At 36.6% G+C, this 23,315-nt stretch overlaps 1 protein-coding gene across 5 annotated transcripts in view; it reads right to left on the bottom strand.

Moving 5' to 3' along the window:
* Window positions 1-22,978, bottom strand: part of Art3 (ADP-ribosyltransferase 3 (inactive)) — a 28,583-nt gene extending 5,605 nt beyond the window's left edge. For 2 of the 5 annotated variants that reach the window (XM_076864981.1, XM_076864983.1), the window contains exons 1-7: window positions 22,848-22,978; window positions 21,460-21,537; window positions 15,128-15,839; window positions 4,512-4,544; window positions 3,320-3,352; window positions 2,156-2,179; window positions 1,564-1,593 (exon numbers count right to left, since the gene is read on the bottom strand). In XM_076864981.1, the coding sequence (XP_076721096.1) occupies window positions 1,564-1,593; window positions 2,156-2,179; window positions 3,320-3,352; window positions 4,512-4,544; window positions 15,128-15,839; window positions 21,460-21,528 (901 nt within the window). In that variant the 5' untranslated portion in view covers window positions 21,529-21,537; window positions 22,848-22,978. Of the gene's footprint in view, window positions 1-1,563; window positions 1,594-2,155; window positions 2,180-3,319; window positions 3,353-4,511; window positions 4,545-15,127; window positions 15,840-21,459; window positions 21,538-22,705; window positions 22,824-22,847 lie in introns of those variants that run through there. The other 3 variants (XM_076864982.1, XM_076864984.1, XM_076864985.1) reach the window with 3 other exon arrangements.
* Window positions 22,979-23,315: the final 337 nt, after the last annotated feature.

Here is a 23,315-nt window from a genome sequence, read left to right as displayed (position 1 = left end):
CATCTTCATAAGGCAGTCCTATAACAACCATTTTTAAATGAAATATTAATGAGTTGAAGAAGTCTCTGCTTGGTTTAGCTCCTGTCATTACAGTTATTAGTTCTATAATTTTGGGAAGGCTACTTATTTACATTAAATTGGGAGTACTTTCTTATATCATAAAATGATTTTAAAAACAATTTTAAGCTTAGTGTTTCATAATGTATACATAATTTATTTAACAACACTCAACTGCTAAACACTAAGAATGTTTCTTATCAAAAGTGTTATAACTGGATAAAAAGATAAAAACATTTTTAAGGCTAGTAATATACATACTATTAAATTACCCTACAGAAAATTTTTTCCAGAAGCTCAGGGGTATAGTTCAGTAGTAGAATATTTGCCAAACATGCAGTAGGCCCTGGGTTTGATCCACAGAACCCCAAAAGAAAAAAAAAAAAAAGCAAAAGGGAAGTCATTCTAATTTATAATCTCACTAGAAAATTATAAAAATAGAGTCCTCTCCCAGGACTCTTAAGAGCATCTGAATAATATCATTAAAAAATAAGCCAGCATGGTGACACACATCTAGTCCTAGCAATTTAGTAGGCTGAAGTAGGATCACAAGGTCCAGGGCAGCCTCAGCAATTTAGCAAAACCCTGTCCACAAAATTTAAAAGTTAATTAATTAAATAAAAGGGCTGCAGATGTGGCAGATCATCCCTGGGTTCAATCCCCTATAAAAAAAAGTAAATAAATAAAACAGCTGGGTGTGGTGGCATATGCCTAAAATCTCAAATATTGAGAAGGCTAAGGCAAGAGGATTGCAAATTTAAGGCCAGCTTAGGCAATTTAGCAAGACCCTGTCTCAAAATAAAAATAAAAGATCTGGGAGTATAGTTCAGTGATAGAGCACTTGCCTAGCAAGAAAGGCCCTGGATCCAATGCCCAGAATAAGAGTAATTATAATAATGATAACAGCAACAACATTTAAAATAAGATAAAAATTTGGAGATAATGCTGTGGCATGTACTAATAATCAAATGGCTATAGCTAATAGCATCTATTATTGAGACTGCTAGAGACAGAAATAGAGAATCATCATTTTCATTTAGAAAAAAAGTAATGTTATTTGTTATGCCCATCCAAAACTCCCATTCACAAGAGTTCACGTAACAAATGTTCTCTATTTTCAGGAATTGCCTGAAGATTGTTAGACAAGAGACAAAACTGCTGAGTCATTTTTATAAAGAGATGCCAAACTAAGGCACTAAGCAGTGCTAAGGCTGGCATTGCTTTCTTCCCATTCTTCCTTACTATACAACATGCCTGCCTGCTCACACCCATAAAGTGAACTGCTGGGGCTGGGGATGTGGCTCAAGCGGTAGCACGCTCGCCTGGCATGCGTGCGGCCTGGGTTCGATCCTCAGCACCACATACAAACAAAGATGTTGTGTCCGCCGAGAACTAAAAAATATTAAAAAATTCTCTCTCTCTCCCACTCTCTCTTTAAAAAAGTAAAATAAAATAAAGTGAACTGTTGCAAAATGAAAGCCCCCAGAGTTCATGAAAGTGTCTTACCAGGGTCCTCAAGACTCTGGTTTTCTTTACCTAAATTACAAAAAAAGAAAAAAGAAAAAATCAGTTTTAATTGATCTAAATAACAAGAGATCAAAAGAAATAGGACTTACTAAAGCTACAACACAACTATTTTCAAGGAAGGCTGAGACAAGAGGATCACAAGTTTGAGATCAATGGGGTAACTGAGCAAGACCTTGTCCAAAATAAAAATTTTAAAAATTTTGGACAACATCCAAAATTAGCTTTGTAGTAAAGCATCTGCCTAGCATACAAGGCCTTGGGTTCAATCCCCAACAATACACACACACACAAAAAAAAACTTATTTTCATGATAGTATGGCTATAAAGAACCCCTTGGTATTATCCATAACTACTGCCACTGAATTTTAGTGTCAGCCAGAAACTAAATGTAACTTGGCTCTCTGGCCCTCTATATTAACAAAAACCTATATATATATATATTCTAGTAGTCTCAAGAAAGCAGGAAAATGTCCGTTTTGAATCGTTAGCTAAGGTCCCTGTGAAGTGACCAGAATTTGGGACTGCAATAGGCTATTTAAGAGGGATTGCTGCCAGTCATGGTGGCACTCACCTGTAATCCCAGCAACTCGGGAGGCTGAAGCAGGATAATAGCAAGTTCAAGGTCAGCTTCAACAACTTAACAAATCTTTTTTCAAAATAAAAGATAATAAGGGCTGAGGATGCAGCTCAGTGGTATAGCACCCCTGGGTTCAACCCCCAAAACAAAAAAGACAAAAAGAAAAGGGTCTATCAAGTCCATTAAGACAGGAAATATCTTCCAGAATATGAAATAAATGGCATATTTAAGGAAAGGGTGATTTTTTCTCAAGATAAACTTATTGTAGCCACACGGGCCAAACACACAAGGAATGTAAATACAAAGACATGATTTTATTGTATCTCCTTAATGGAAACTTTAAAAAAATTATAATCACCTGGATATTTTTAGTCAAACAATACTTGTCCAGGGGCAAAAAGTTACAATGGAATAGCATTGGTTTGGGGCACTTAAAATGGAGTCAGGAAGCCATGAATCAGATCCCAGGTGGAATGCAGATATGCCCACTCCTAACTCTGAGATGACCTCTGAAACACTATTAACCTCTACTGACCTTCTGTTAAGGTATCCCTTATCCCAAACTACCCAGAGAGTTCATGCCCATTCCCTCTCTTACAAAACAGTCTGATTATAAAACACCAATCACAGTTCCTAACAAGTATTTCTAATTTTCACCCTTCTTGCAGTTTAAAGCTATAAATTCAGCTGCCATTTTATAAAGCCCTGGAGCATATTTTCAAGATTGCCTGAATCTGTTTTCCTGGTTTGTGATCCCATTAGTCCCGAATAAATGTAATTTAGATTTTATTCTCGGTGGACATATCACATGTCAGTATATTTGAGAGTTGCAAATATAGTTTTCTACTTACATTTGAATGTTGGCTTCACACAAGCTAATCTCAATGACTGAATATAGAGTTACAGCTCACAAACCTCCCAGACCAGGTCTTGAGCAATTAGCTTTTCAGATCTCATCACCCTATTCCTCAGAAATTTTCTATATTATTCAAATCTCCAGAGCCAACTCTCTCTCACTGGAGGAACGTAAATTTCCCCAGAATAGGTTTTATTCATCTAAGAATTCATTTGCTAAACTGGAAAGAGCCATTAAACATTCTTATATTTATGTTAACTTTATATTATAATTTTATTTTTTAAAATTAAGAGCATACTCACTAGGGTTGAGGACGTAGATGGGCTGAAAATATTCTGAAATACAAATATGTTTTCATTACTTGCTAGTCTACTCAGATGTGAATGTCAATTTCAGTCTATCTTTAAATGATTACTAAAAATGTAAAGATTTGAGTTGGCTTACTTTCAAGAAACATAAAACATGGTTATTATAAGAAATATAAAATTTCAATCAATAGACAAATGGATGTGGGTTCTTTTAATTACACAAAGAAGAGAAAAAGTAGCCAGGAAGGCATTTAGAATTGGACCCTTGTTTTCAAAACTTTTAATAAGGAAATCTTCAAAAGGACCCACTGACAGGATACATCAGTAAAAGACATTTTCTGGCAACTTTGGTTCAAATCTATTAGACTTTTAATAATGCCATTCAAGAATACTCTTGGGGGGCTGGGGCCGGGGCTCAGTGGTAGAGCGCTTGCCTGGCACATGCGAGGCACTGGGTTCGATCCTCAGTACCACATATAAATAAATAAATAAATAAAGATATTATGTCCAACTAAAAAAAAATTAGAAAAAGAAAAAAAAAAATACTCTTAGAATTTCCTGTCTACCTTCCCAAATCTTTCCTGACTTTCTTCTAAGAAACATTTTTTGTTACATCCTGTTTTTCCATGGCAAAGCGGAAACACCTCACTATTGTTCTGTCAGCCCATATTTTCCCTTTGAGCCATTCACTCCATTTATTAGTCTTCCAAATGTTATTTCCTAAGATATAGGAATGGGAGGAGTTTAGCTCTTTGCAGATGGGCAGTGACTAGAGATGCAGGGGCACTCTGGAGTCCTTAGGCTCCCATAAGGACAGGCTGAGGTGAGTGGCTTGTTCCCTGTTTGCCTGAGGGCAAGGCAGTGTTTGAGAGAATAGCAAAAGCAAGAATGGAGGGGGGGGCGCAGGGGTTGTGGCTTAGCGGTAGAACACTTGCCTAGCACATGCAAGGCCCTGGGTTCAAGCCTCAGCACCACATAAATAAAGATATTGTGTCCAAAATAAATATTTTTAAAAAAAGCAAGAATGGAGCTGGGATGGGGAGTTACAGTAAAGGTGGAGCTCACCACCTGAGAAAATGATGGTTGACAGAACAGGAGCACCCTGGTGGGAAGGATTTGACTCATACTTGTGAGAAACAACACTGACAAAATTCCATTAGAGAGAACACTTGAAAGTATATCTTACCTAAGTTCTCGACACAACTTTCAGTTTTCAGTCCTGAAACAGAAAGATTAAAGCTTTTAATTGAAAGATTAAAAATTTTAATTGATCGGTGGCTATTGATAATTTAGTCTGTCAATTCTTAGCCTATAGACCCATAATTTTGTGGGATGCAAATGTGTTCTTAGAACAGCCACTGAATACTATATAACTTGACAAAACATCTAACTTTTCTGGAATTCAATTTCAGATAAGTCTGTATCTTTTATTGGGCAAAACAGAGTTAAGATTGTAGTGTAAATAATCCTGCGAATTAGCTGAACTTCAGAGAGGACAACTACCCTGCATTATCCAGGTGAGCTTAGTGTAAACACAAAAATCCTTAAAAGTATGAGAGGAAGAAGAGAGCATCAGAGAGAGGCAATGTGAAGAGGGCTCAACATACTGTTTGTGGTTCTGAAGATGGAAGAAGAAGGGCCACAAATTTAGGAATGGCAAGTAGCTGTCAGAAGCTAAGTAAGGCAAGGAAACATTCTTGCCCAAGATTCTAGAAAGGAATGCAGTTTTACCAACACCTTAATTTTAGCTCAGTTAGATCCATGTCAGACTGCAGAAATGCAGAATAAATAACAATCATATATAGATATATATAAAACAATATAACAGACATTAATAACAGAATTAATGTTACATAAATATTAAATAAATACATAATTTACATAATGAATATTTGTAATATATCTTATATATAATACATATCTAAGATAATAAAGCTTTGATGTTTTAAACCACTAAATTTGTAATTTTTTTACAGAAGCAACAGAATACATGTACACATACATAAAAATAGAAAATATCTAAAATGAAAGAGGAAAAAACTGAAAAACAATAGAGACTGAATTATGGAAGGACTTCAAGAAGCTCACTTTAAATAAATAAATAATAAGTAAATAAATCACTTAAAGAAAGGGGAGAATAGGCTGGGGTGTGGCTTGGAGGTAGAATGAGTGCTCAGCATGCACTCAGCCCTTGATTTTATCCTCAGCAGCAACAACAACAACAACACACTCACACACACACACACACACACACACACGCTTGCCCATACACGAAAAACAAAAGAGGAGTGAAAAATATTTAAAGAAACAATGGCCAAAACTTCCCAAAATTCGATGAAAACCACAATCACACAAATCTTCTATCTTTAATATATAAAAAACTCAAGAGACAGTAAGAAAACAAGCCACCCCATTAAAAACAGGCAAAATATTAGAACAGATGCTTAACTAAATATATATATATATATAAATGGCAAATACATACATGAAAGGATGTTCAACATTACTACTCATTAGGAACATGCAAATGAAAAAACATATCTTTTTAGAACTATAAAAATGAAAATAACATAGCATACTAAGTGTTAGCAAGAATGTGGTAGAATTGGAACTCTTATTTAGTCCTGGTAAGGATGTAAAACTACTTTGGAAAAATACTTTGGCAGCTTCTTTCAAAACTATACAAATACCTACCATATAGTTTAGCCAACATACTCCTAGATATTTATCGAATGGTAATGTATGTATATATCCATACAAAGACTTATAAAGTTAACAGGTGATTTATTTGTAATAGCCCCAAATTAGAAACAATCTAACTTTTCTTCAACAATTGAGAGTACACAAATATATTGTGTTGTATCCAGTATTCTATAATAGAATGTAAGGAACTATTGATATATGCAGCAATATGAATAATCTCAAAATTATTATTATGCAGAATGAAAGAGGCTATGCAAAAAAGAATATGATAGTACTTGAATGAAATTCTAGAAAGTACCAACTAATATTTATGGTCAGAAAGTAATGTAACAGGGCTGGGATTGTGGCTCAGTGGTAGAGTGCTTGCCTAGCATGAGTTTTAAAATGTTTGATACTCCGAATGCTACCAAAGGATACTTCAATGCTTCAAAAGAAACACAGTCACACTTGTTATCTGTCTGGACACTGAGTGAACTACTAGCTACTAGAACTACTAGTTTCAGTTATATGTTAAATGTATACCTATCATGTTACATTCTGTTTGATGTCATCATATATTCGCAAAGCTGGGTCTTAAGCAATTGTGATAAAAGTCAAGTATATGTGGAAAGCAATGTGGAACATGAAATAAGATAGTATTTAATCTGATTCCAAGATCTGAGAAGCTGTGTGCAGTGTCTAACAGGCACATACCTCCCATCAGCAAGTTAAGTGTGGTAAAGAATGAAATAATCACACTTTATTGAAAAAGTAAGTGTAGCATTTTTTATAACAATTACTAAAATATTAGGATATACTTACTGAGTTATTTGTATTTACTTAATAAACAGAACTTTTGTGTATTTGTTTTAACCTAGGGACATGGAAAAAAATTATGACTAAGCATCATGAACTGAAAAAGTTTGAGAACCCCTGCATTAAACACTGCACTAGACTTATCTATGACTTTACCCAAACTACTGACTCAATGGGTGCCTTGCTTACAAGACTTGATACATGAAAAGACAACATAGTTCACTGATAAAACAGCCTGCCCCGGGTTGGGCAAATCCAGTGGAATGTTGCATTCATCTGTTATAGTGATGTAAATTGGTCTTTGCCTTGGATGCTCTGTGGGATGAGGTGAACCTCAAAAAGGCATCCTGGAAGGGATACAATACCTTGAAAGTGAAACACACTTATATTGGCTCATGTGACAACACTAGTACCTTAACTGTAATGGTCAGGCTACTGGGTCACTCAGAACCGGATTATTAAAGATAAATTCATACTCCAGTGTCTCTATATGGTGTTTCCAATGCAGAAAATATAACTTGTGATTTCAATCTTATTTTACTCACATATATAAACATGAGTGATAGCATCTAAAGAAACCATCTGGGAACTGACAAAGCAGATGAGGTGTATGTGACCATCGTCTCTATTTCAGCTTATGAATCTATAAGCAAATCTACCACAGTAAGAAAATCATTTATAAGGACTAGGACTTCAAATGAAAAATTCTACCAGTCTTCCCAATGAGATTTCTCCAGGGCTGTCTGGTCTGACTATCTTCAGATACTTATAAGCTGTAAATAGCCATCCTAATTTACCTTGGTTGAGTTCCCAAGCACCAAGGAATCTGGAGTTGAAGAAAGAAAGGAAGTGAAAGAAGAATATACTTATGTAGGTATGCTTGCTCTGACCTCAGTATTTTGGTGGATATAAAACTGGCTTTTACTACAGTAAAAGAATATATTTCCTGTAACCTCAGCAAAGTACAGATCATATTAATCTGATAAAAACACTAGTTTATGAAATTAGAGGCTGACTTTGATTCCAGTGGCTAATTTTCTCTTGTTCTCAGAGGTCAACACAGAATTCACCATCATGGGAAAAGGACAACCAAACTGGATTTTCCCCAAGAGGAGGTGACAAGACTGTAATGGACTGGACTGGGATTAAGCAGGCAGCTTCTGACATAGCTATCAATGATCCTGTCTCTTGGTATTCACACTCCTTTGTAATCCTCTTCCCTTGAGTGTGGGCTGAACCTAGTAACTTGTTTCTAGCAAACAGAATGCAGCAGAAGTGATGATCTGACACTTCCATGGTTAGGTTGTAGAAGTGTAACTTGTTGGTACTCTCTTGCTCATCTGATGAAGCAAGTTGCCTTGTTGTGAGATGCTCTATGACAAGATTTATGCAACTAGGAACTAAGGAAGACCTCCAGCCAACTACTCATGAGGAACTGAGGTCTTGGTTGAACTCATGAAGGATTGCACCCTGCAAACAGCCATGTGAGTAAGCTAAAAAACAAATCCTTTCCAGTCAATCTTAAGATGATTGTAGTGTCCACCTAAGTATGCCTGGATTCCTGACCCACAGCAACTGTAAGATAATAAATGTTGTTTTAAGCCACTAAGTTTTGGAGTAATTTGGCATTCAATCAGAGGATGACTAATATAGGCTTAGGGTCTGTTTTCTATATCAACTTGTCTAGGATACAGTTAGTCCTCAGTTATTCAATAAAACACTAATCCTGTTGTCATAATGAATGTGTTTTATAGATATGTCTAAAGTCCACAGCTGGTTAATTTGGAGTAAGGTAGATCACCCAAATTACTGTGCAGGCCTGGTTCAATCACACCTGAAAGGCTTTGAGAGAAGAGGCTTTCCAAAAGAAGAAACTCTGCCTGTGAACAGCAGCATAAGCTCATGCTTGAGTTGCTTCCAGACTGTCCTTCGCCCCACCCTGCCTTGTGGATTTTTAGAATTGACTTGCTGGTTTCTTAAAAGTGTAAGCCAATTCTTTTGGCAATACATTTCTAAATAAATAGTTCCTTCTGATTCTGTATCTATGGTTGAACCTTGACTGATTCAACAGTGATAAATGAAATCTGGTGGATGAGAGTCTGAAAGAGTTGTTGGTGAGCAGTCTTCCAAATTCTTCTAAGCACTGACTCATAGTGGTGAATGGATATGTCACTTACTCTATGGTATTGGATATGTCCTTTCTTATTTGTTTTAGCTACATGGATTGATATTCCAACCCCAGACATTCTTAGACAACAGCACAGAAATTTTGCCATTCCAAGAAATGCTAATGGGTATCAATCAGAACCAATAGAGATACACACATTTATTAAGCTCTCAGGAGCTGCAGGTGAATTTATAAGAAATAAGTTGGATAGCCCCATGGACTCATTTTCTTTCCCCCTTTAGATGTCTTAACAGAGAGCTGGCTTGACAGGCCTCAGTAAGCTCAATAAAATATGCTAAAACAGCCATTGAAGTCCAGAGGCATATTCTTTCTAATGAGGCCACTTTCCCAACTGGGGAACACTGATATTCTCTAATCCCAAGGCTCTGTAAATTTATAAATCATTATACCAAGGTTGCTCCTCATTACAGAAACACTGACCAAAATACCATATCATCTATGCCAACCCTTCAGGGGATAATAATGCTCTACAAATCTTTCTCCTGATAAACCTGTTATGTTTGCATTGTAGGGAATCCAAAAGCTATTGCTTTCCTCTAGGTATGAATAATTTATCCACTGTTCTCCCAATCCAGATGTAATTTTCCAATTGTGTAATTTTTAACAATAAGGAAAGTAGCCTGATTACACTGCTGATATTCTACTTTTATCAAGTTTTGTAGGAAAATAGGTCTGTGTTTAGTACATTAAATTTAGTGCTGTAATTTTTTTTTTTTTTTTAATGCTTGGGATTGAACCCAGGACCTACCAAGATATATTCCCTAGCCCCTAGTGTTGTAACTTTTTAAAAATCCTTTTAGAAATATTGTCTCTTTTTATCTAGAGTCATAGGTAAATCCTGTCAGTGGAACAAGATTCTGAATGTATCCTCCTGACTTGAGCTTTTAAAATCCCTAGTCAGATTGTTGCAAACAGCTTGTTTCTGTTTTTAAATCAAGCTTGAGTTAGTTAGCCATAGGGAGTTTTTGGACTTCATTCTCATAGTTATCTCTAGATGGCAGCAAAGAACTCCAATCTAGGATTAAATACCATAACTCCTCTCAATTTCAATCAACACACTCAAATACAGTGGCTTAGAGCTCCCCAAACACATGATACATATAAGTATCCACAAAGGCCTCCTTCTGTGGCTAGTCTGAATATTAATTTGCTGTGCATCTTCTGCCTAATCCTTGTTCCCCTCCCCACATCTTCACAACTCATAATGCATTTTCCAATGTAGGTCTTAAGCCCTGGCTCATTCAGAATCAAACCAGTTAGCTCTACCTCTTTTACTATATCACAATTCCCATCACAAACATGGAGTCATTGCCCAACATAACCCATCAACTAGGGATTAGTACAAATCTGGCTTGTAGCCAGGGACCCACAAATAACATTTGTCTTAAGTGCATGAGAACACCAAAAGTAGAAGTACTTCATTTGTGTACAATGTGTCAAAATGCATTCTACTATCATGTATAACTAATTAGAACAAATTTTAAAAGAACACCAAAAGTACTTCAACTATGTTCCTGGCTGTGATATGCTGGTAAAGTTTAACACACTTGGTGGTGTAGTACTCGTTAATTTTCCTTTTTTTTTTTTTTTTAAAGAGTTTTAGAGTTTTATTAAAACTGTGTTTTTAAAAATTATTATTTGTTTTAATTAGTTACACATGTCAGTACAGTGATCTTGACATATCATACATTTGAATCTAGCAATCAGAGAAATGCAAATTAAAACTACTCTAAGATACCATTTCACTCCAGTAAGAATGGCAGCCATTATGAAGTCAAACAACAACAAGTGCTGGCAAGGATGGGGGTGGGGTGGGGGGGGAAAGGGTACACTCATACATTGCTGGTGGGACTGCAAATTGGTGCAGCCAATTTGGAAAGCAGTATGGAGATTCCTTGGAAAACTGAGAATGGAACCACCATTTGACCCAGCTATTCCTCTTCTCGGACTGCATACTATAGGGACACAGCCACATCAATGTTTACAGCAGCACAATTCCCAATAGCTAGATTGAGGAGCCAATCTAGATGTCCTTCAATGGATGAATGGATAAAAAAAAAAAAATGTGGCATTTATACACAATGGAATATTACTCAGCACTAAAAATAACAAGATCATGGCATTTGCAGGGAAATAGATGGCATTAGAGCAGATTATGCTAAATGAAGTTAGCCAATCCGCCCCCCCCCAAAATGCCAAATGATTCAAATGGGGTAGGGAGGAAGAGCATGAGAAGAAAATTACCTCTAGATAGGGATGAGAGGTGGGAGGGAAAGGGGAGAAGGGGAATTGCATGGAAGATGGAGGATATCCTCATTGTTATACAGATTACATGTATGATGATGTGAGGGGAAAAAAAGAAGTGTGTCACATTAGATTGGGTAGAGAGAAGTGAGGGGAGGGGAGGGAAAGGGGAGATAGGAAGGACAGCAGAATAAAATAGACACAATTGCTATATGTATATTTGTGGCTGTTAATTTTCATTGTAAAGCAGTTTCTCAGTGATTTCACTTTCAGTTATCAGTGGTCAACTGCAGAAAAATCTGTCTTAATTCTTTCAAAAAAGAGACAGCATTCATAGCTTCTAAACAGTATACTGTTATAATTATTCTATTTTATTAGTTGTTACTGTTGCTCTCTTGCTGTGCATAATTTATAAATGAAACTTTATCACAAGTATATATGTATAGGAAAATATAGGGTTTGTTATTTTCTGCAGTTTCAGGCATTCTCTGGGGGCCTTGAAACATATTTCCCACGGATAAAGGGGGTAGAAATATATAACCAAACCATGGTCAATTTTAAACTCCTGTGATATAAGAAAAACTGGGAAAAAGATATATGCCTTTAATTTACTTTGATTAATTCTCAGTTGATTCTAGTTAGCTTGGTTTTTGGTCAGGTCCACATGTATAGTTGTTGATGAGAATGAACACTTTCTTTCAACACAAATTTACTCACGGCACCCTTCATCTATCCCCTCAAGAAAAATAGTCTTATTCAGATGCAACTCAAATACAGGAGTACAATAAGACAAATGAGAGGCCTAGAGTATAAAATTTAAGGAGGCACTCCCTTTCAGAATCATGCAAGTGCAAGTAGTTTAAGTATATGGCCCTAAAAGTGAAAACTTCCTTCAATTTTGCAACCTTGGTACCTCAAGAGCCACAAACCTTCTGCCATCCAATCCTATCAGCTCCTAACTCAGGCATGTCTCACCCTACCCAGCCTTTTTAATTTACAGTACCTTGGGCACAATGAGGCAAGATCTAAAGGTCTAACCCACTTCTAAGACCTTTGTAGTACTCAATCACAATGCTTGACACAGCAGCAATAGTTTTTGATTCAGCTAGAGAGTCACACTTACAAGACCCCAAAAGGCCTAATCCTCACCAGTTTACTGAGTTTTGCCAAAAAAAAAAAAAAAAAGAAATGCAAGGCAAGGAACATATGCTATTTAGCAGCAGGTGAGCATTAAGTATGACCCTTCAGTGCAAGTCTTCATAGTCTGGGAATATTCTTTAATCCCCCAAGATTACAGTTAGTCACAAGGAAAGATTACACAGGGAGGTGCAGGAACCTCTGTAGTTTAGTAACCTCATACCACATAAGAAGACAGTATCCTTGAACCTGCCAATCTTCTACAGGATTGATACAGGTCCTGTTTGCCTTCTGGCATTCAACAAGGAGAACACATGGGTGTGCTGCACCACATTCAGGAAGGCCCCAAACAGTGGCCTCCCTGCGGGTATTTATAGTTCATTCACAATCCTCCCAGCTCACATGAACTTTGTCAAGTTAGAAATTTATTTCCCATAGGTTGTGATTCCACCTGTTGTGTGAGAAGATCAACAGAAGGCCACTTTCACAGAAGAAAGGGTTTTTATTGACCCTTTAATCATATACATCAAGGCACAATACCATAAAGTTTCAGAATTTTAGGAATAAAGAAAACACATTAAACCTTTCAGATTAAAAAATAGGTTTCAGGAAGGGGTTTTATAGCCCAGAAAGAGAGTGTTTGATTAGTACGTATGATGCTCTTGTTTGTATTCAGCACCACAAAAAAAAATCAAAACAGGGGCTAGGGCTATAGCTCAGTGTGTGAGGCACTAGGTTTGATCCTCAGCACCACATAAAAATAGATAAAGATATTTAAAAAAAAAAAAAAAGACTCATCCAAAGTTTTAGTAGAGTAGCTTTCAACTTTTTTTAACAGAAGTTACAGATTTAGATGTCATTGGAGGAACATCTTCAAGTTTCCAAGGAAAATAATCTCTAAAACAGAAATACAAATTTACAAAAACTACCACTCAAGCAAAAAAGTAGATCTTTCAGACACACAGTCTTAGAAAATTTACCTCAGTGTATAATTTATTAGAAAACTGGAGAATCCCCCAGTCCCACACCACTAAACAAAGAAGTGATTCAAGGAAGAACTGCAAATGCAAGAAATAAGGAGTCTCTCATAGGAGAGGGTCCAGGACATTCAGCAAACCTAAAAAGCATATTATAGAGCAGGATGTTGGGGAAATGCAGGAAGAGGAGGAAAGAGAAGGGAAGGAGGTGGAGAAAAAGAGAAGGAAGGGGAAGAAGAGAAGGAAAAGCAGAAGACGGGGAAAGGAGGAGGAGGACAAAGAGGAAGAGAAGGGAAGGAGAAGGCAGAGGAGAAGAAGGAAGAGAAGAAGGGGAGTACAAGAAGCAGAAGAACAAGGAGGAGGAGGAAGAGGAGGGCAAGGAGGAGGAAGACAAGCATAAGGAGGAGGAAGAGGAGGAAGAATAAAATTGACAGATTATCTGACTGTATTAAGAGATTTCTATTTCTGTCAAATAATTTGGAGATGAATTAGTGATGAGATATTAAAAAAACTAAACAAGTGGGAAAAAACCCTAAACAAACAAAAATCATAAAATAACCCTTAAGCACTGAAGAAACAACTCTGATTCAGCTACGACTGGTCTTTGCTACACGGGGAGAACAAGAATGGCAAAATGCACACATGGTGGAGAGAAGGGTGGTAGTTATCAAATGCTTTGGGTTTAGTGACATAACAGCCATTTCTAATTCCCTTCTTTCTTGTCTCCCTACACTACAGAAGCCAGTAAAGCTAATTTTTCCATTTCCAAGCATGTCTTCCAGCTATGATTGAAAAAATAGTTCTAGTAAATCATCTGTAATCAGAAATCTACTAAGGTTTCTGGAAAAGTTTTTACTTTCCTAATTAAATAGGTAGATTTGGCTGTTAACCCCCTTCCCTTTCTGTCTTGGACATAGATCAATGCATACAGCTGTAACAGTTAAAGTGCAAACACGAATCCATTCACCAAGGATGGTGAACAGACAGACAGAAAGGGCCTGAGTAACTGATGATGTAGATGAGCCACTGCACTAGACAGGCTGACTTGAGACTTATTAAACAAATACTATCAGCCAGGTTTTCTATTGGAGCTAAAAGCAATAAAGAATTCTTAACTAAAACATTGTACATGAGGGCTAAGTGCTCATGCTTTTTAGCAGGAATTTAATAGACAGTGTCTAAAATTTTTTAAATGAAGAAATAACATGTTGAAGCATGCTATTTCTTTAGATACATGACAATAAGTACTTGAAAAAATAGCTACAATAATTAAAAATAAATGCCACTGAGGAGTAAGTGGATAGGTAGGGCGGGGATTGCTATTTTTCATTGTAAAGTAGGTTTAATGGTACACTAGGGGTTCTTGACAATAGCACTACCCTATATTTTAGGTCAGTTAATTCTCTGTTGTGGGGGGCTGTCCTTGCATTATTTCAGTGTCCCTGACCTCTATCCGTCAGGTGTCAGTATTAGTCCCTCACGTCTTCCTCAGTTGTATTCTGACCACTGTTAAATGACCCTGCAGAGCAGAGCTGCTCTGGCTGATAACTACTCTTATTATACTATTCTGTTTTTTAACTTTTAATAATACTGTAAATGTATTATTTTGATAAAATTAAACTATGGATAAAGAAACAGTACAAAACAAGCTAGACTGGAAACTGCCAATGTCATTTCTCCTTTCTAACACTTCTCTCCCTGGGCCTAAGAATCCCACCCCATTCCTCCCAGACAAGCAGAGTTAAGAGAGACACTTACCACCTAGAAACGCACACTCATAATGGCTGCAGGTCTTGTTTGTGCTTTGAAGGATAAGATTATTGCTATCCCCTTCCCGTGAAACCTGGAAAACCTCACTCAGAGGTATTAAAGTAATTTTTTCATTTTCTTTATCAAAAAACTTTTCAACAGCAATTCCAAAGCATGTGTGGATGGTTAACACAATTTGTTGCTCATCAACTGTTTGAGGTTTGGCTGAGTATGCCATTGTGAAATTGCTAAGCCTGGCTTGGTTTAGCTCTCCAAATGTAAATGAAGTGTCCTGGCTTATTCTATACACCACATTTTTGTAACTTTCCTCACAAGGTCTTCTCAGCAACTGCAGGGCTCTTGTCAGGTAAAAATGAAAAGCTTTGAACTGGAAGTCATAGATATAAGCTTTTCGAGATTTCCCGGCCATCTTCACAGCTTCATTGAAGAGATGGTAAAAAGGAGTTTGCTGTTGATATTCAGAAACATACGCTGTCAGGGCTATTCCATGGTTATCCTTAAAATTCAAAGGAAGAAAGAGCTGAGCTTTCTGGGCTTCCCATTTGGCTTTTGCATTTTCCCACACAGTCTGTAAGAGCTGATGGGTTGATTTTTCCTCTGTGAGCAGTTGGGGAACATATTTTGTTTCCATCCTGTCAATACATTTCAGGTATTCATCATCAAATGTATTATCAGCCATGTCCAACATTTCAGCCTTCACCTTCAAAGGAAAAGGAAATTAATACTCTTGAAATGAGATATTTAGATATTTATTTATCACTTTGTCTTACATTACTATACCCGGCCTCACATACCATGACAAGATTCTTTCCTTACTTACAACCAACTGTGATATGATTTTTATGCATAAAGCATATTCCATTGCTATTGATGTTTTTTTTCCCAGCTATGACTTTTTTTCCCTGGGGATTGAACCCATGGGTGCTCAACTACTAAATTGAATCCCCACTCCTTTTTATTATTTTGAAATGGAGTCTTGCTGTATGGTCCAGGTTGGCTTTGAACCTGCCTTGGGCTCCCTAATTGCTGAGATGACAGGAGTGTGCCATTATGCTAGGCTTTAATTATGACATATTTATGTGAAAGAATACATATAAATAGATGAGAGCTATATGAAAGAATAAATATAAATGGCTGAGAACAGGACTAAGCCTGTAACTCATTTACCTGCATACTGTGATGCAGAGGAAACTGAAGAACTTGGGGGAGGTGGGCAGTCCTGGCTTGGAACAAAATCCTTAGCTACATTTCCTCAAACAAGATTGTTGAGAGAGTCTAAAATATCACATGCAAAATACTGTACATGATAGGTAAGTATAACGGTAACTATTACCTCCTTGTCTTTGGGCATAGCCTGTCTCTTGTCCATATGGCATAGACAGGACTGATTTTGCACTTCCAGCCCAAAATATAAGCAAGCAATCAAGGCCTAGCAAATAGAACATTCCCAAAGGAAGAAACAGATCTTTCTTCCTCTAAAATCATAGGCCCTAAAGATAATATTGGTTGTGGATTTCTAATAATTTCTAATAATTATCCTTTTAGTTTAATAAAGAATCATTTCTGAAAGTAAAGTAATAAAGACTTAAAGAACTGAGAGGGAAAGAGAAAGATAAGGCTCATAAAACATATTTGAGGCCCTTAATCTAGCTGAACCAGAAGACCATGCTTTATACCAGTCATAAAAGTTAATAAAGTCTCTTATTTCTTGAGCTATTTTGAACTATATTTCTGTAGCATATATTGGAAAAGGCCTAGTGCATCATCTAAACGACACATATGCTCACATACTGTAAGAAGCAGGGTGGTATAACATTAATTTAAAGCCAGTCAGCTCTGAGTTCAAATTTAATTTCCATTACTAACCAGGTACTAACTACATATGGGAAAGTAACTTGACATTTCTGAGTTCAATTTTTCATTAAAAAAGGATAAAGCCCTTAGCTCACATATCAAGTTTTCAACTAACTATAATTATTGATTATTATTATTTCAGGATAGGAATCATGCATTATACTGCAAGTTTCTCAAGAGCAGAATCTGTATTGATTTATCTTTAATTCCCAACCACTCAGTATAAAACCTGGCTAAATATTCAGGTGAACTAAATAAGAACCCTATACACTGACTTATGGATCAAAAGTAAGATGAGAAAGTCTGCCCAGGAATACTATTTATGGGTTTCTACAGTTTCTTTTTCTACTACTCCACAGTTGTGTGGTACATGGCAGCCTACATCTGCTTAAGGATTTCAGTTGGAGACTTTATATATATAAAGAGAATAGAATATAGTGAAGAGCTGTTAAGTTAGAAGCTTCATGTGAACAAATCATAACAGTATGTGTGTGGGTGTGTGTGAGAGAGAGAGATGAGAGAGAGAGAGAGAAACAATTTTTTTTAAAAAAAAGTCTAACCCAAAACTTGATCCTACTATCTCTTTTCTCCCTCACAATCAAACTTCTTGACAGAAATATCTATCCTTGCCATCTCTAGTTCATTTCCCTCTACATCTCAACTTTTCCAACCAACATTCCTCCACCCATTCAGCTCTGAGGGGATATTTCTTTTTATTCTACCTGGTCACTAAATGTTGGGGTTTCTTTTTTAAAAAATATCTTTTAGTTGTAGATGGACACAATTCCTTTTTTATTTTTATTTTTTTATTTTTATGTGGTGCTGAGGATCAAACCCAGTGCTTCACACTCCTGGGTTTGTAGGTCAGTGTCTTGACATGGGAATTTGAGCTTCAGGAGATCAAATCACTGCTGTCTCATAGTCAAGAAATGCACTTTCCTCTACAGCACAGAATGTACCAGAGTGCAGTTTGGGCACCAATGCCTGATTTATCTGCAAGACTTCAATATAAGACATCAGACTCTGAAACCACCTCCCACATTCCTCACCTCATATCAGAGTTGATCCGATATGTTCCTGTCTTTTCCCTTTGCCTCTAACCAGTCTCCACATGTCTAATTTTAGATGTTAAGCCTTTCTGGCTAGACACCACAGCTGATTGTGTGTTCTGTACAGTGCGTGCCTTGAGCAGTGATAAAGTTCACAAATGCCACTAGTACTCAGGGACAACTGAATGGATACTAAGAAACAGGTACAAAAGACTAGGTGAACAAGGTGATTATATATTTTTTTCTGATTTAGCCACTGAAACAAAAGCTCATACTGATGAAATTCAATTACTGAAAAATGTAATACAAATATGTGGAAATGATCTACATAAATGCTCAAGAAGAGAAACTGGTTAAAAAAATTACAGAACATTAAATAAAACATTAACAAAAGCATTACAATTATGTTGCAAGAGAAAACTTAAAAGTACAAACTAAAACCACAAGATACCACACCCATTGCTATCTTGATAAAACAAAAACAAAAGGAAAATACCAAGTAACACAAAGACAAAGAAAAATCAGAATCATAATACATTGTGGTAGGATTAGAATATGTTATAGTCACTATGGAAAATGGCTTAGTAGTACCTCAAAAAGTTAAACACAGAGGTGCACAGGTGATCCAGCAATTCCACTCTGGGTATATACCAAAGAGAATTGAAACATGTTCACAATTTTGTTAGCATATAGCAAATAGTGTAGCCCCTGATATACCACTTACATACATATTTCCTGTATGTATGTAAGTAAACATTACTAGGTAATGCTACCACATAGTGTTTGTATTATTCTTCAAATATATCAAAAAAAGATTGTGATTATATAATTGTTTAAAGAGAAAAGAAGGAAAACTTATGTTCACACAAAAACATGTATACAAATGTTCACGGGAACATGAACATAATACAATAGCTGTAAAACAGGAGCAACTCCCCAGCAGCTTGAGAGGCTGAGAGAGGAGAATCCAAGTTCAAAGGCAGCCTCAGCAATGGCGAGGCACTAAGCAACTCAGTGAGACCCTGTCTCTAAACAAAATTCAAAACAGGACCGGGATGTGGCTTAGTAGCCAAGTACCCCTGAGTTCAATCCCGGTACCCAAAACAAAAAGAAAAACAGGAACAACTCAAATTTCCATCAACTGATGAATGGATAAACCAAATGTGTTATAGCCATACAAAAGATATATTATTCAGCAACAAAAAGAATGAGGAACTAATACGGGCTACTACCTGAATAGGCCTTGAAAACATTGTTAAGTTAAAGAAACAAGACACAAAAGACCATTGTTTTTAAGATTAATGTCCAGAATAGGTGAATCCACAGATGCAAAGTAGATTACTGGTTGCCAGGCAATGGGAGAAGGCAGGAATTAGAGCTGCCTACTCACAGGTTTTTTTTAGGGTGAAATTTATGAAGTTAGATGGTAGTGATGGTTGCACAACATAGTGAATATACTAAAAATCAGTGAAATGTTCACTTTTAAATGGTGAATTTTTCAGGTATGTGAATTATTGCTCTTTTTTTTTTTTTTTGCTATACTGGGGATTGAACCCCCCAGGAGCACTCTACCACGACTAGAGAGCTACATCCCCAACTGTTTTTATTTTTTCATTTTTGAGACGAGGTCTTGCTAAGTTGCCAAGACTGGCCATGAATTCATGGTCCTCTTGCCTCAGCCTCCTCCCGAGTCTTTGGGATAACAGGCCTGTGCCACTACACCTACCTAGCTCAATTTTAAAAACACACAAGAGAATGTGCAGACAATAGAATATACAATAATTCTCTAGACAATGTATCAAAATATTAAACTAGAAAATAGATAGAATTTTAATAATTTAAGACATTTTAAAGAAGGCATTCAAAATCAGTGTATAAACAGTGATGATGTGGTGGCTGACATCTGGGGGAATCAAATGAGATACGTCTGAGGGCTGGGGATGTGGCTCAAGCGGTAGCGCGCTTGCCTGGCATGCGTGCGGCCCGGGTTCGATCCTCAGCACCACATACAAACAAAGATGTTGTGCCCGCCGAAAACTAAAAAAAGTAAATAAATATTAAAAAAAGAGAGATGTCTGATATTTTAAATGAAAATATATTATACAATCTTAAAGATTTAACTGCAAATAAATACAATTTCTATCAGAGAAAAATCTTAATATGAGAAAAGGGTAATTATATAATTTGATTTAAAAAAACCCATGTAATACATAGAGAAGAAAAAGTGTTATCTTAGTTTGTCTGCATCCAGCATGAAGTATTAAAGTGGGAATTAGGCAGCTGAAAGTGTAGTAGCCTTTTGATTATAAATAAAGGTGAAATATGTATCTGGTTATATGTAAATGTTAATGGTTGGGAGTAAGAATAATATAATCTCTTTCTTGTCAGTGCTATCCTGGAGCATGACATCCTTTGCAACTGAGGTCACACAACTGAGTCATCGGAGTTCCTCTTTAAAGCAATGCCTGGACTATACCCTAGACCTTCTGACTCAGAACATGGCCCCATCCGTGTAGATTTTAAAATTTCTAATAATTCTGATGTGTACCACTGGTGTAGTAACACTGACCTGGATACTACTTAGCCCTAGCTTTTTGATTTTGGTATCTCAGTATCCTCATCTGTAAAATGGGGATCAAATGAGATTCTTAGCCATGGGAGAAAGTATCTGGTCAGATGACTTTAAATGAATAGACTGCTGTGTTGAAAAGGCTTTATTGCCCTGCCTCAAAGTATATAAATACAAGATATATATAGATGGATTTTCTCACCTTAGCAGTCTTGCAAATAGCCATTTGTCTTGAGAGAAAGACAAGTTTTTCTAGGTGCCATGAAGGAACACTGATATTGTTGATGTGTCTTTGGAAGTGGGGTATGAATGGAAAGGTAAACTGATATTTTTGGTTCATATGTACACACTAGAAGAAGCTTTTCAGAATAAACTACACAACAATAAAAAACACATGTAAACAAACAATATAGCATTACCTTATTTTGGGAAAAAAACAAGATATTTTCAGAATATTTTTTGGCATAAAAAGACATGTATCGCAGTATTAACTTAAAAGCAAGGTTTAAAAAAAAATACTATGTATAGTGTCAATCTATGTTCTGTAAATTACACACACACACATACACATAGAAATGCCAAAGGATGATATGTACCAAGACCTTAAAGAGTCTTTGCCTCTGAGTGGAGAGATAATGGATGATTTTTATTCTCCTCTTTTTGCTTAATTTTTTCAACTTCCCACAGTTAACATAAATCACATCGGCAAAATGACCCAAAAAAAACCCTACTTGTAATAAATTCATTTACCTATCTTACCTTCTCTTATTTCCACACAGATGCCTCAGGCAATGTTATATCAAGTGTTTCCATTCCAGTGACCCCATACTTCCCATTCCCAACATTACCTGGAAGATGTCCATTAGAATCATGGCTGCCAGAAGCATGGTGACTATTTCAAAATGTCCTGTCTTCATTTTTCTCTTCTAAATTAAAAAGAAATTACAGGAGTTTAGGGGAATAAAGCAGGATGACACTATATTTTCATCCTGGATAGGAGTGGATATCATGATGGTCAGGAAGTGGTTATCAATAAATTCCTAATGACTGCAAGAACCATTAAGTTTCATCTACTTTTCTAACACCTTCATTTTAGAGATGAGGAAATAAAAACTCAGAGAATTTCAGTGCTCAAGTTTAAATCTGTCCGTTTCTTTATCCCTCCAACATGTCCTCTCTCCTACCATAGTTGCTGATAGACAAACTTGTCCCTCTAAATCTCAGTATGTACAGGAAATAATACAAACTAAAATACCACAGTCTCCAATGGGTACCCTAGGCCCCAGTTTCTAAGAATTCTCCAAGAACACATTCATACACATCTCCCATTCTTCTTCTACCTCAAAGAAGGTAGATAGAGGAGATAAGTAGTGGTACAAAGCAGATTATCAGAGGTGATCGCCTTCTCCATATATTCATGATAAGAAAAGCCTAAGGTAAAAACAAGTGTCTCATCAACTTTCTGAAGGCAGGGAGGAGAGTAAGAAAGAACTGGGTAAGCAGCAATTCTAAAAGATTATATAACTCTACTGGCTGAATGCCCAATATTCATTCCAGTATTTGTGATACTGAAAGGGGTAAACAGGAAGATGAGAGGTCCTCAAGAGCTAAAGCCATCCTAGAGCCATTAAGCAATTCAATTAAAGGATACAGCAGGCCAGTCTTGGTTCCTTCCACATAACAAAAAAAAAAAAAAAAAAAAAAACCCTACATGTAATAAATTCATTTACCTATCTTACCTTCTCTTATTTCCACACAGATGCCTCAGGCAATGTTATATCAAGTGTTTCCAGAAAAGGGAAGAAATATTAGTGGACAGACAAAGATCTGGAGGATTCTCAGAGGCAGCAGGCTGGAGAATGTGGGCTTTGAAGTTAGAATCAACATTACTGAAACTGAAATGAAACCTCTATTTTACCTTACCAATTACCATATTCTAGATTCTGAAAATGGGAATAAGTAACAGATTAAGGAGGATAGTCTTCCTTTTTATAGCTCATTTTGGCCCTAGGTTCCCATCATTCTTCAGAAGCAATTTCTTTAATTAAAGATGTTAAAATATAGTACAAAATGTCACTTCTGTGTTAAACTTACCTTTCAAAAAAATCTGGAGTATAACATTGGATAGGTAGGTACCTGTCATAAGGCAGTATGTATCAAGCAAGCTCTAGATCAGACTTTTCCTTGTAATTCTTCATCTCTATAATCTGAGTGTAAATAAAGTCAAAATGTTTACCTGGATTTTGTGCCTTTGAAGGAGATTCAAATGTTTCTAGATCTCAAACTGACTCCCTGCTCTCAGCTGTGATGAGTGTGTCTTCAGAATGGGATGTTGTTGACAGTGAGAGTTCAGAAGGGAATGCTTTTCTTTTTATAAACACCCCCAGCAGTAGCTTGGCAGTGGCATATTACCCCACTTGTGTTCAGCTATTTATATCTGGCTCCCACACAGTGCCTTGGAATCACCACTGTTAACACTTTAAATCTCCAAGAGGCTTGTAAAGCCACAGCAATTCCCTGTAACCACAGCATGCTTAGTTCTGAGTTCAAAGTTCTGGGCTTCTTTCAGAAAGAAACAACTTCCCATTTCTAACCCTTTGACACTAAGATGTCAGACTAAAGCATGGATTTTATTCTAGCTAGATGATTCACATAACTTTGAGGACTTGGTTTGTTAATCACTGGCACTCACCATTCACTTGGC

This window comes from Callospermophilus lateralis, chromosome 8 (assembly GCF_048772815.1).
Source record: "Callospermophilus lateralis isolate mCalLat2 chromosome 8, mCalLat2.hap1, whole genome shotgun sequence".
NCBI classification, from domain to species: Eukaryota; Metazoa; Chordata; class Mammalia; order Rodentia; family Sciuridae; genus Callospermophilus; species Callospermophilus lateralis.
This window is presented reverse-complemented; position numbering and strand designations above follow the sequence as displayed.